At 41.9% G+C, this 12,935-nt stretch overlaps 1 protein-coding gene across 2 annotated transcripts in view; it reads left to right on the forward strand.

Moving 5' to 3' along the window:
* Window positions 1–12,935, forward strand: part of copg2 (COPI coat complex subunit gamma 2) — a 107,037-nt gene that overhangs the window by 53,869 nt on the left and 40,233 nt on the right. For both annotated transcript variants that reach the window (XM_063068228.1, XM_063068227.1), the window contains exons 7-9: window positions 688–780; window positions 3,628–3,714; window positions 5,021–5,178. In XM_063068228.1, the coding sequence (XP_062924298.1) occupies window positions 688–780; window positions 3,628–3,714; window positions 5,021–5,178 (338 nt within the window). The remainder of the gene's footprint in view (window positions 1–687; window positions 781–3,627; window positions 3,715–5,020; window positions 5,179–12,935) is intronic.

The raw sequence follows: 12,935 nt of genomic DNA on the forward strand, positions 1-12,935 counted from the left end.
ACTTCACTGAATTGTTGTCAGATTTTGAGTATTAGCAGTAACATCACATCTTCAGATATTTAGTTGCATCATAGGTGTTGCATAAATAAATGTTATCAATCAGTTCACACTTTCACTATTTATTTATTGCGATACAGTGCAGAATAGGCCCTTCCAACCCTTCAAGCCATGCCACTCAGCAACTCCTGATTTAATCTATCCTAATCATGGGACAATTCACACTGACCACTTAACCTACATCTTTGGGGTTTGGGAGTAAATTGGAGTACCCGAAGGAAACCCAGGTGGTCACGGGGAGAATGTACAAACTCCCTACTGACATCAGTGGGAAATAAACCCGGGTCACTGGTACTATAACCAGTACGCTACCGTGCCACTTCTGGTTAGCTTGTTCTTCATGCAGACTCCAGTATGTTTTTCTTTTATCTAGGTTTTGGCTTGTGCAATCTAACACTGTGCCCTCACTGTGTTCATGATGTATTTTTACAAAGCTGATAGCTCTCTCCATGAGGTGTAGAAATATCTGGTGTACAAAAGCAATTCAACTGCATATTGACTTTTTCAGCATCATTGCCTTATTGCTCTTCTGAGCTGTAAACTTGTCTGTCCAGCTGATTAAAATGGTGGCTTTTCTGAATATCATATTTCAGGTCTGTTTCATCCATTCTCTTGTTTCTTCCCTGACAGAGCACCATGTTGCAAGCAATTGAACGTTACATGAAGCAGGCAATAGTAGACAAAGTTCCCAGTGTCTCCAGTTCGGCTTTGCTTTCTTCCCTGGTGAGTAGCGCTGCGAAATACGCCACTGCATTCTGTTACAGGAAGAATGCCGCTCACCCTGAGCGTACTAAGGCATCCTACGGAACCCTGACTAATTGCATAAAATTATGTACCAAAGTACATTAGTGTGGTTGCTATTGGATTGCTAAACAGAAATCTTGTGTCCGGTGCTCTTGATGCGGCCTTCTCTACATTGCTGAGACCCATCGTAAATTGGGGGACAGCTTCGTTGAGCAGCTTTACACCATTTGCCACAAGTGGGACTTCCCGGTGGCCAAATATGTTAATTCCAATTCCCATTCCGACGTGTCTCTACGGTTGCAATGAGGCAACCCTCGGGGTGGAAGAGCAACAACTGGGTACCCTCCATCCTGACGCCATGAATGTCGATTTCTCCTTCCAATAAACAAGTTTTCACCTCCTTTCCCCCCCCCATCTGTTCCCTACTCTGACCTTTACCACTCACCTGTCTTTTATGTTCCCCTTGGTTCTCCTTCCCCAACCCTTTATCCTATGGCCCACTCTCCTCTCTTATCAGACTCTTTCTTTTTCAGGCCTTGACCTTTTCCACCCACTTGGCTTCACCTATCACTTTCCAGCGGGCTTCTTTCCTCTTCCCCGCACTCCCTCCCCCTTCTTTTCCAATCCTGAAGAAGAGTCACAGCCCAAAATGTGAACTGTTTATTCTTTTCCATAGAGGCTGTCTGGCCTGCTGTGTTCCTCCAGTATTTTGTGTGTTGATCGCGATGATTGAGCAGGAGAGGTCTTCCCAAATGGCATTTGGGAAACTTGGTTTTGAGTAAATAAATTAATCTGAATTAAAGATCTGAAGTTAGTAATAGTGACTGCGAAACCAATAGTTGTAAAGGCCCTCCTTATTCATTAAAACCATATGGTATAGGAGCAGTATTAGGCCTTTTGGGCCTTCGAGTCTGCTGTGCCTTTTCATCATGGCTGTCTCTTTTTCCCTCTCAACTCCAGTCTCCTGCCTTCTCCTTCTATCCCTTCATGCTTGACTAATCAAGAACCTATCAACCTTTGCCTTAAATGATTTGGCCTCCGCAGCCGCCTGTGGTAACAAATTCCACGGATTCACCACTGTCTGGCTAAAGAAATTCCTCCTCAATTCTGTTCTTTAAGAACATCTCTCTTTTCTGAGGTCGTGTCCTCTAGTTTTAGATGTTTTAATATCCTTAATTAGGGCTGTTCTACTATCCTTGCTCTTCTTTGCTTGCAGGTGACTCCAGAGCTAAGTGTTGTTGTCTCCTAATTGCCCTGTGAAATGTCTGAGCAAGTTACATAGTTCAAGACCGAGAGAAGAGAGATAAAAAATGCTGGTTTTGTCAATCTTGGCCTGTAGCATGCTGGGCGAACTCAGCCTGTGAGGCATTATCTGTGGAAAGTAATAACAGTTAAACACTTTGGGCTGAGCCTTTCATCAGGACCAGGACAGAAAGGGGAGCAGCCAGAAATAAGGTGGCGGGTAGGTGATAGGTGAAAGCCAGAGTAGGGGAAACTTCAAAGTAAATTTATTATCGAAGAGCGTATATAATATCATGTACTACCCTGAGATTCATTTTCCTGCAGGGACTTAACAATAGATACAAAGAAACACGATAGAATCTATTGAAAACTACTCGTACTGTACAGAAGCAAGGTTGGAAAAACAACCAATGTGCTACAGAAGACAAGCCGTGCAAATAAATTAAAAAAATAGTAATATTGTGACCATAAGTTGATGGGTGGAGAAGGTAAAGCATTGAAGATGAAGGATCCTGATAGGAGAGGACAGTGGATCTTGATAGAAAAGGAAGGAAGTGGGCATCAGAAATAGGTGATGGGCAGATAGCATTTCTGGTATATAAGACCATAACACATGGGAGCAGAATTAGGCCATTCAGCTCATTGAATCTGCTCTGCTATTAAATCCTCGGTGATCCTGGATCCCACTCAAACCCATACACCTGCATTCTCGCCATATCCTTTTATGCCTTAAATATACACACAGGCATGGTCTCCACCGCAGTCTGTGACAGAGCATTCCACAGATTTACTACTCTCTGGCTAAAAAAAATCCTCCTTGCCTCTGTGCTAAAGGGTCGCTCCTCAATCTTGAGACTGTGTCCTCCTGTTCTGGATACCCCCACCATAGGAAACATCCTCTGCACATCCATTCTATCTAGTCCTTTCAACATTAAATTCCGATTTCACCTTTTAGGATACAGTACAATTCCAATAACTTGCGCTCCGATGATTCAGAAATTGTAAGGATTTTGGCCAATGTTCCCTCTGATTTGTAATGACCGGTGTGTGCAAAATCTTGCGCTGTGTAATTTTTTGAACAGTGACAAAAACGTGTGCACTGAATTTTTTTCTTCAATGAAAACAGTATAAATAAGCCAATCCTAAAATCTGCAGACAAATCATCACTCCACGTTGTCAATGCCGTCTGCATCAGAAACCGGAAAAGGAATTGTGATTGTTTATGATCATGAAACCCACTTAACATTCCAATGAGGTAGAGGGTGACGACCTTTTGTGCGCAGTTTAAATTCCTTTGTGCACTAGCAGCAACAGGTATGTGGGTGCACCTTGGAGTGCACATTAGTTTTGGAATTTGGCTTACCAGGTTGTGTTTGCTATGCTCCCTTCTGACTCAGCAAGGTCCTGCAGTAGGTAGACCCTGTAAACTTGTAGGTTCCCTGGAAGATGTATAATACTGTGACATAACTTCAATGTGCTGGGATATAAATATGAATAACATTCTGAGTGTGCTGGAATAATTAGAAATACTGGTTGAGAGAGCAGTAGATTATTAATCAGTGTCTTTTCATTTGTCTCCCTCAGCACTTACTCAAGACTGGTTTTGATGTGGTTAAACGCTGGGTGAATGAAGCTCAAGAAGCAGCCTCCAGCGATAACATAATGGTGCAGGTAAACTAACTGGGAGTACAACGGAAAGCAACGAAGCAATGTAAATGTTCCAAGGTAGCTTGTTGGGTATCCCAGACCTTCCCGTGTTCTACTGAGATGGGGGCTTGAACCTTCTGTCACTGCTGAGGTGGATTTTTCAGTTGGCGTTGGGGCACTAAAGAAAGAAGTTTGTAAAACACTGTAAATTGGCTGCTTTAAAACTTGTGATCAGTTCAGGTCACCAGTTAGCAAGGGCACAGAGAGATTTGCAGTCACTTGAGAATGGAGGACTGTCTGTGTAGGTGAGTGGGGGGGGGAAAGGGGCTTGCTTTGCTGTTGTTGCTTGTTTAGTTGAGCACTGTGGGCGTGCTATGTTGGCAATGCAAAGTGTGGTGACGTCCTTGGGTGTGTTGGTTATTAATGCAAATGACACATTTCACTTGTTTGTTTCGATGTAGAGTACTGGGCAAATGTGTCTAGCCAGGGTGTCTAAGACTTTTACACAGTGCTGTGGTAATTTTATGTATTGTGTTGTACTGCTGCTGCAAAAGAAACAAACAAATTTCATAATATATGTGAGTGATGATGAACCTGATTCTGATATGGATTTCTATTGTGGATGAAAGTGGGAAGAGGGCAGGGAGAGGGGAATCATGGTTGAGAAAAGGGGAAGGGAGAGGGTGAAGGAGTGGGAAGCACTGGAGAGGCATTCTGTAATGATCAATAGACCAATTGTTTGGAATCAAATGACCTTGCCTGGTGTCTCCTGCACCCGCACCACTCCCAGTCACTGGCACTCCTCTGCCATGTGCCTCTCACCCCTCCTGCAGCACTCCACCTTCACTATTCCCAACATTCTTTGTTTCTGCCAGATTTACGAACCACAAAGTTGTGAATGCTTTCAACATGTTGCATTATGATTGCACTGCACAGTCAGAAATGCCAATTTTTGGTTATGGATCTTGTTTGAGGAAGAATTCCAATGGTACCATCAGAAGATGAGCAGGGAACTTTCACCGGTTACGAGAGAATATTTCCTTGGAAACTTAGAAAACCTACAGCACAATACAAGCCCTTTGGCCCACATAGTTGTGCCAAACATGTCCCTACCGTAGAAATTACTAGGCTTACCCATAGCCCTCTATTTTTCTTCGTCAGACTCTACTCAAAGCAGTAACTTGTAGGGGCTGTAACTTGTAGGAGAAATCATTCTGTGCTGAATTGGGCTGCTGTATTTGCCAATTAAAGGAAACTTGTAATGCCTCTTGTCATGTCTGAGAGGATGAGAGAAAAAATGAGAAGTCCAAGTTCTTTTTTTTCCTTTCAGTACCATGCTCTAGGTCTGCTGTACCACATCCGCAAAAACGACCGACTCGCAGTCAACAAGATGGTGACCAAGTTCTCACGCCAGGGCCTGAAGTCCCCATTTGCCTATTGTATGATGATTCGTGTTGCGACCAAACTGCTGGAGGAGGATGACAGCAGGTGAGAGCTCAGTAGAGTCACTTCCTTTATAAAGAAAATATATATTCTTTTACTGTCCGCCTTTATGGTGAGCAATTGAAGATGGCAAGAATACAGTCTAAAGGTTTGCCTTACCAAACCTTAGTTTCAAAAGTAACTCCCATTTCATGAGTAAAGGAGTCTTTTGACTCCTCAACATGCAGTGTTTTGTAATATTTGCTAAGTATGTTCAGGACATAGATTGAGAGATTTTTAAGTATTGGGACGGTGGGGTAAGTGTTGGAAGGTGATCGTGAGGTAAGATTAGCCTTGATCTTAATGCTGGAAAACTGTGTGAGGGGTTGACTGATCTGTCCCTATTAATAGGTATCTGAGACTTGGCCTCTTAATAGGTATCAAGAACTGTGGAGGGCAAGTCATTGCGTGTGTTTAAAACAAAAATTGGTAGGTTCTTGATTACTCAGGGTGATAAAGGTTGCATGGAGAAAACAGGAGAATGGGGTTGAGAGGGATAATAAATCAGCCATAATGGAATGGCAGAGCAGACTTAATGAGCTGAATGGTCAAATTCTGATCCTGTGTCTTATGGTTCTATGGTCTATATTCATTTAAATTAAAAAGTGTTTAGGCCAATGTCTATAGATAAAATGTACAGCCCTAGAGCAGGTCATACAACATAATTATAGCAGAGTCTTAAGACCAGAAGACATAAAAACAGAATTAGGCCATTTTGGCCCATTGAGTCTGCTCCATCATTACATGGCGGACTTACTTTCCCTCTTGAACCCATTCTCCCACCTTCTCCCCATAACCTTTGATGCCCTTACTAATCAAGAACCCATCAACCTTTTTAAATATACCAAATAACATGGCCTTCGCAGCGGGTCTGTAGCAATGAGTTCCACAGATTTACAACCCTCTGGCTTAAGAAATTCCTCCTTATTGCTGTTCTAGAGGGGCATCCTTCTATTGTGAGGCTGTGTCCTCTGGTCCTAGAATCTCCCACTATTGGAAACATCCTCTGCACTTCCATTACATCTGGGTATTTTAATATTTGATACATTTCAATGAAATCCTCCTAGCCCTCATATTTCTAAACTCGAGTGAGTACATGCACAAGGTCATCAAATGATCCTCATATGTTAACCCTTCCATTCCTGTGGTCATTCTTGTGAACTTCCTCTGGAGCTACTCCATTGACAACATGTCCTTCCTCTGATAAGAACGCAATAAATGTCTGCCACGCCTCCTCATCTCATCCTATCATATCTTTTTTTTGTTTTGTTTTTACCTAATTATGCCTAAATACATCCATGCCATTTGCTTCAACTGCTGCGTGTAGTAGAAGTTCCCCATTCTTAATATTCCTCTCATCGAGAACAAGGTGTTCAGTGTTAGACAAAACTACCTACAATTCAGCAATGAATTGGCAGGCTCATTCCAATATGCCTCTTGAATGACAGTTTGAAAATCACAATCTTTTTTTTTCCCCAGAAGGATAATTCTGGTGGTCTGGCCCTCACTTACAAACCTAGCATTCATTGCCTAGGTGTCCTTCAGCATTAGGTAGAGGGTTATCTTCTTTAAAATGTTGGCTCATGTCTTCAATTGTTGCGGTTCTTTGGAAGTATAAACAAGCGCTATGGAGGGGGTGCTTCTCTGCACATCCCCATGTTTACCTTGTGAAGGAGTGAGAGTTAAAAGCAGCGGTCTGAAGTTCAAAGCACCCTTATTCCTTGCAAATACTCCATGTTTCATATAAATGCAAAATGATCATGAATGTCCTGTAGTGTAGTCAGGTGACTCTTGTTTCTTATTTTTATTATTATTGCATTTATCTACTACTTGCATATTTTGTCATCTTCTGCACATTGGATATTTGACAGTCTTTGTTTTGTGCATAGTTTTTCTTAAATTCCATTCTATTTTATTTTCCTGAAAATGCCTACAAGAAAATGAATATCAAGTTAGTACTATATATGGTGACATATGTACTTTAATAATTTACTTTGAGCATGGGTGGAGATGACAAATGTAAATGGTGGTACATTAAAATCATAAATTGGCATTCTTCCCTCTTAAGTGTGTTCTGGGAGGCATTGAGGCATGCATGCAAGTTAACTAGTTGCATCTTTCTTGGCACTGTGTCATTTTGTGTACACAAGTACTCTTAAAATGATTGACTAAGCTAACATCTCACTGCTTTTAATCGGAGAATGTTTCATACTTCCATTCTCTTTCATTTGTGCACTGGCTCAAATCGTTAGGGTTGCACCCCTTTGTCTAAGGCATCCTTCCTGCCCCATCCTTTCTCCCCAAAAGATCTTCATCATCAATGTTTGCTTTATTTGTTTCAGTACATCAGATATGAATTTAAGTGTAAGCAGCATTCAGAGTAAGGTGGACAAACTTGGCACAATTAACGATTGGTGGGTATGACATTGTGGGCATCACTGAGTTGTGGCTGAAAGAAAGTCATTGGTGGGAGTTTGACATCAAAGGATATACTTTGTATCAAAAGGGCAAACAGGAAGGCACAGACAGTGGTGTAGCTCTGTTGGTAAGAGATGGAATTGCATCTTTAGGTCAGAGTCTTTGTGGATGGAGTTAAAAAACTACAAGGGTTAAAAAAAAAAACATTATGGGAATCATATATAGGCCTCCAAACAGTAGCCAAGAGGTGAGGTTGAGATGCAAAGGGAGCTGGAAACAGCATGCAATAAGAGTAATGTCTTGAATGCCCATGAGATAGCTTTTTAGAGCAGTTTGTGCTTGAACCTACTAGGGGAAAGACTATCTTAGAGTGGGTGTTGTGTAATAACCCAGATCTATTAGTCAGCTTAACTGTAGGAACCCTTAGAAGGCAGTGGTCATAATATGATTGAATGCATACTGCAATTTGAGAGGAAGAAGCAGAAGTCATATGTATCAGTATCGCAATGAAATAAAGGGAGTTGCAGAGGCATGAAAGAGGAGCTTACCTACGTGGATCGGAAGGGGATACTGGCGGGGATTACGGCCAAACAGAGGTGGCTGAAGTTTTTGGGAATAGTTCACAAGGTGCAGGATAACTATGTCTCACAGAAGAAGTTGTTCTCAAATGGCAGGAGTAGGCAACCGTGGCTGACAAAGTAAGTTAAGAACTGCTTAAAAGCTAAGGAAAGGGCATATTAGGTAGCAGAAGTGAGTGGGAAGTTGGATGATTGGGAAGCTTTTAAAAAATCCAACAAAAAACAACTTTAAAAAGCTTTAAGAAGGGAAAAAATAAAATATGAGGGCAAAGTAGCCAATAATATAAAGTAGGATAGCAAGATCTTATTCTTTATATAACTCAGAAAGGGAGGTTGTAGTTGATATTGGACCACAGAAAAATGATGCTGATGAAGTAGTAATGGGGGACAAAGAAATGGCAGATGAACTTAATAAGTACTTTGCATCCGTCTTCACTGTGGAAGACGCTAGCAGTGTGACAGAGGTCAGTGAGTGTTGGAGCAGGAGTGAGCCATTGCTATTACAAAGGAAAAAATGTTAGGCAAACTCGAAGTCTTAAGGTGAATAAGTCACCTAGACCAGATGGTTTGTATCCCAGTCTTGAAAGAGGTTGTTGAAGAGATAAAAGATGTATTGGTCATGATCTTTCAAGAATCACTTTATTTTTGGCAGGGTCGTGGAGGACTGGAATGTTGCAAATGTCACTCCACTCTTTAAGAAGGAAGGAAGGCAAAAGAGAGGAACTTATAGGCCTGTTAGCCTAACCTCAGTGGTTGGGAGAGTGTTGGAGTCTGTTATTAAGGATGAGATTTCTGGGTACACGGAGGCCAATGATTTAAAAAAAAGTCAGCATGGTTTCTGCCAAGGAAAACCTTGACTGACAAATCTGTTGGCATTCTTCGAGGAAGAAACAAGCAGGGTGGACAAAGGAAGATACGAAGATAGGTGGAGAGGTAGGTAGTGCTGAGGAAGCAACGTGTTTGCAGCAGGGCTTAAACAAGTTGGAAGAATGGGCAAAGAAAGTGGCAGATGGAATACAGTGGGAAAAGTATGATAATATATTTTGATAAAAGGAACAACAGGACAGACTGTTATCTAAATGGGGAGGAGGTACAAACATCAGAGGTGCAGAGGGACTTGAGAGGCCTCATGCAAACTTCCCAGAAGGTTAATTCACAGGTTGAGTCTGTGGTTAAAAAAGGGAAATGCAATGTTGGCATTTATTTCAAGGGGAATAGAATATAAAAACAAAGAGATAATGCTGAGGCTTTATAAGACACTAGTCATGCCACACTTGGAGTATTGTCAACTGTTTTGGGCCCCTTATCTCAGAAAGGTTGTATTGTTATTGGAGAGAATCCAGAGGAGGTTCACGAGGATAATTCTGGGAATGAAGGGGTTAACATGTGAGGAGTATTTGGCAGCTTTGGGCCTTTACTGACTGGAATTTAGAAGAATGCATGGGGACATCATTGAAACCTACCGAATGTTGAAAGGACTAGATGAGGTGGATGTGGAGAGCATGTTTCCTGTGATGGGGTATCCAGAACTAGAAGGCACAGCTTCAAAACTGAGGGGTGACCTTTCAGAACAGAAGTAAGGAGAAACCTTTTTTAGCCAAAGAGTGGTGAATCTGTGAAATGCTCTGCCATAAATTGTGGTGGAGGCAAAGTCCGTGGGTATATTCAAAGCCAAAATTGATAGATTCCTGATTGGTTGGGGCATCGAAGGGTATGGTGAGAGGGCAGGCGTATGGGGTTGAATGTGATCTGGGATAAGCCATGGTAAAATGGCAGAGCGTACACAATGGGCTGAATGGCCTAATTCTACTCTATGTCCTTTGGTCTTAGGGAAATGTGTTTTTTCTCTAAAATCAATCAGCAGGGAAAGTAGTGGGGACAGCAGCTAAGTGTAGGAACAGTATCTGCACTACATTTATTCATAGTGTTTGAACCTGGAGCCAAGATGGACCTTGGGTTGGATGTTTGTCAGTTGTTAAAAATCCCACTGCACTCCAACTCAGTGCCTCAGTGAAAATCCAGCCGGTCTTCCCACACCTGATTTCTATTCAGGAATAACTTCTGGTTAGTGTGGCAATGAAGCCACTCCACATTTAAATATCTTCCACTGACTGTCAAGGTTCACACATGCTGTGTTCCGTTAAGGAACAAGAGGGGGGCCTGGCAACCGTGGGAACATATGTCAGCAAAGAGTTGGCGCCTTTGAGGAGGTGAGAAAGAAAATTAAGAAAAGGAGAAGAACATTTTTTTTGTGGAGAAATTGTGTTTGCGATCGTGAGAGTGACACAAAGTGAAGAAATAGTTATCTTGGGCTAGGTCCTTGTTTAACATGAATCAAGCTTCTGACTGCTGTGTGGAAGCTAAATCACTTAATGATGTGACCACAGCTTCCAAAGGGAGTAGTTGGATCCTGTACAAAATTTATAGCTCTGAATTCCTCATCCAACCTGTTATCCAAGATCCCTTAGGATGCACAGCAAGTGTCCTCAGCAATCTGTTTTTCCCTCATTATTCAATGATTTATCTTTTCAAAACAGACTTGATCATTTATAAAGATACTTGGAAGAGCAGATTTGCTGTGAATCCAACTAGCATTTTTCCAATCTATGTTGTGACCTACGGGCAAAAAAGGTTCTAATGTTGTCAGAGGGCAATGCCATGGTGACTTCATTGTTAAGGGTGGTACAATAGTGTAGCCGTTAGTACAACACTTTACAGTACAGACAACCAGGGTTCAATTCCCACTGCTGCCTGTAGGAGCTGGTGCATTCTCCCCGTGGCCACGTGGGCTTGCTCCGGTTTCCTCCCACAGTCCAAATACGTACCGGTTGGTAAGTGAATTGGTTATTGTAAATTGTCCCGTGGTTAGGCTATGATTAAATCGGGGGTTGCTGGATAGCATGTCTGTAAGGGCCTATTTCACGCTGTATCTCAATAAATAAAATAAATAAAAAGTATGCCCCTCCCTCCCCCCTCCATTTTAAATCTGTGTCTGTATGTACCTCAGCCATTAAATATACCATTTAAGAGGCATATGTAGAACACTGGTTCACGGTTTGATATCTGGCCTACTGCCATGATAGAGTACAGTGCAGGGAGCTTCAAACCTGTCAGATTTTGAGAAAACAGAAAATGATAAATTATTTTGAGTATGTGTTAAAAGCCAATTCTTGTTTGAACATTAACCAAAGAACTAATGAGTTAGTTTAGCTATTTTGCCAGGTAGAACTGAGATTTGTTTAGTGTTTACGTCAGTGTTAAATTCAGCATCATCATAACCAATGTGTAAACTGGAAAATATTTTAGTTACTGTCTGTGTTTATTGAAGTAGTACGTATTTGTTCCATTGGCAAAGGATGAATCAGAGATCGTATGCTCAGCCAGCTCCATCGTGGGCACTAGCCTCACCACCATTGAGGACATCTTCAAAAGGCAAACATGTGGCACTGGTCGTTAAGCATCTCCAACACACACGGTACAGGAGTCCGAATATACACACACTCAACATTTTTGGACTGCTCCTTCCCCTCCCCCTTCAGATTTCTGAATGGAGAATTAATCCATGAACACTGCCTCACTTTTTTTGCTCTCTTTTTGCACTATTCATTTGTTTCTTTATATAAATATGTATTTTTGTAATTTGTAATACATTTGATGTACTGCACTGTACTGCTGCTGCAAAACAACAAATATCACAACGTATGTCACATTCATAATTCAGAGTCAGATTTATTAGCACTGACTTGGATAACGTGAAAGTGTTGTTTTGCGGCAGTAGTACAGTGTAAAGATATAGAATTACTATAGACCAGAAGAATAGTGCCAAAGATAGAGGTCAGGTGAAGGGCCGTTCGGTAATCCGATGGCAAAAGGGAAGAAGCTGTTCCTGTATCATTGAGTGTGGGTGTTTAGGACGTCCGTTTAGATGGAGGAATATTTTTAGCCAGAGAGTGGTGAATCTGTAGAATTTAGCTGCCACAGAGGGCTGAGGAGATTGTGTGTGTGTTTGAAGCAGAGGTTAATAGGCTCTTGATAGGTTGAGATGCAACACAGAGCGTCATAGGAAGTCATTCCTGCCTGTGGCCATCAAACTTTACAACTCCTCCCTTGGAGGGTCAGACACCCTGAGCCAATAGGCTGGTCTTGGACTTATTTCCTGGCATAATTTACATATTACTATTTAATTATTTATGGTTTTATTACTATTTAATTATTTATGGTGCAATTGTAACGAAAACCAATTTCCCCCGGGATCAATAAAGTATGACTATGACTATTTTTATTTGGAGATGTTGCACGGAACAGGCCCTTCTAGCCCAATGAGCCATGCCGCCCAGCAACCCACCTATTTAACCCTACCCTAATCACAGGACAATTTACAGTGACCAATTGATCTACTAACTGGTATGTCTTTGGAATGTGGGAGGAAACAAGAGCACCCGGCGGAAACCCATGTGCTCACGGGAAGAACGTAAAACTTCCTTATAGAGGACGTTGAAATTAACTCCGAATTCTGACACACCAAGCTGTAATAGTGTCATGCAAGCTGCTACGCTACCGTAGTGCGGACATGGTAGCGTAGCAATTAATAAGGGTGTCAAAGGCTACGGAGAGAAGACAGGGAAATGGAGTTGAACATAAATCAGCTATGATAGAAAGGCAGAGCAGATTTATTGGACCAAATGGTCTAATTCTGCTCCTACATTTTACGGGGGATTCCCTGGATTGTGACATGGTTCTGGTTAACTCCGATCACAGCTTTGCACT

Source organism: Mobula hypostoma, chromosome 15, assembly GCF_963921235.1.
Source record: "Mobula hypostoma chromosome 15, sMobHyp1.1, whole genome shotgun sequence".
In the NCBI taxonomy this organism is placed as follows: domain Eukaryota; kingdom Metazoa; phylum Chordata; class Chondrichthyes; order Myliobatiformes; family Myliobatidae; genus Mobula; species Mobula hypostoma.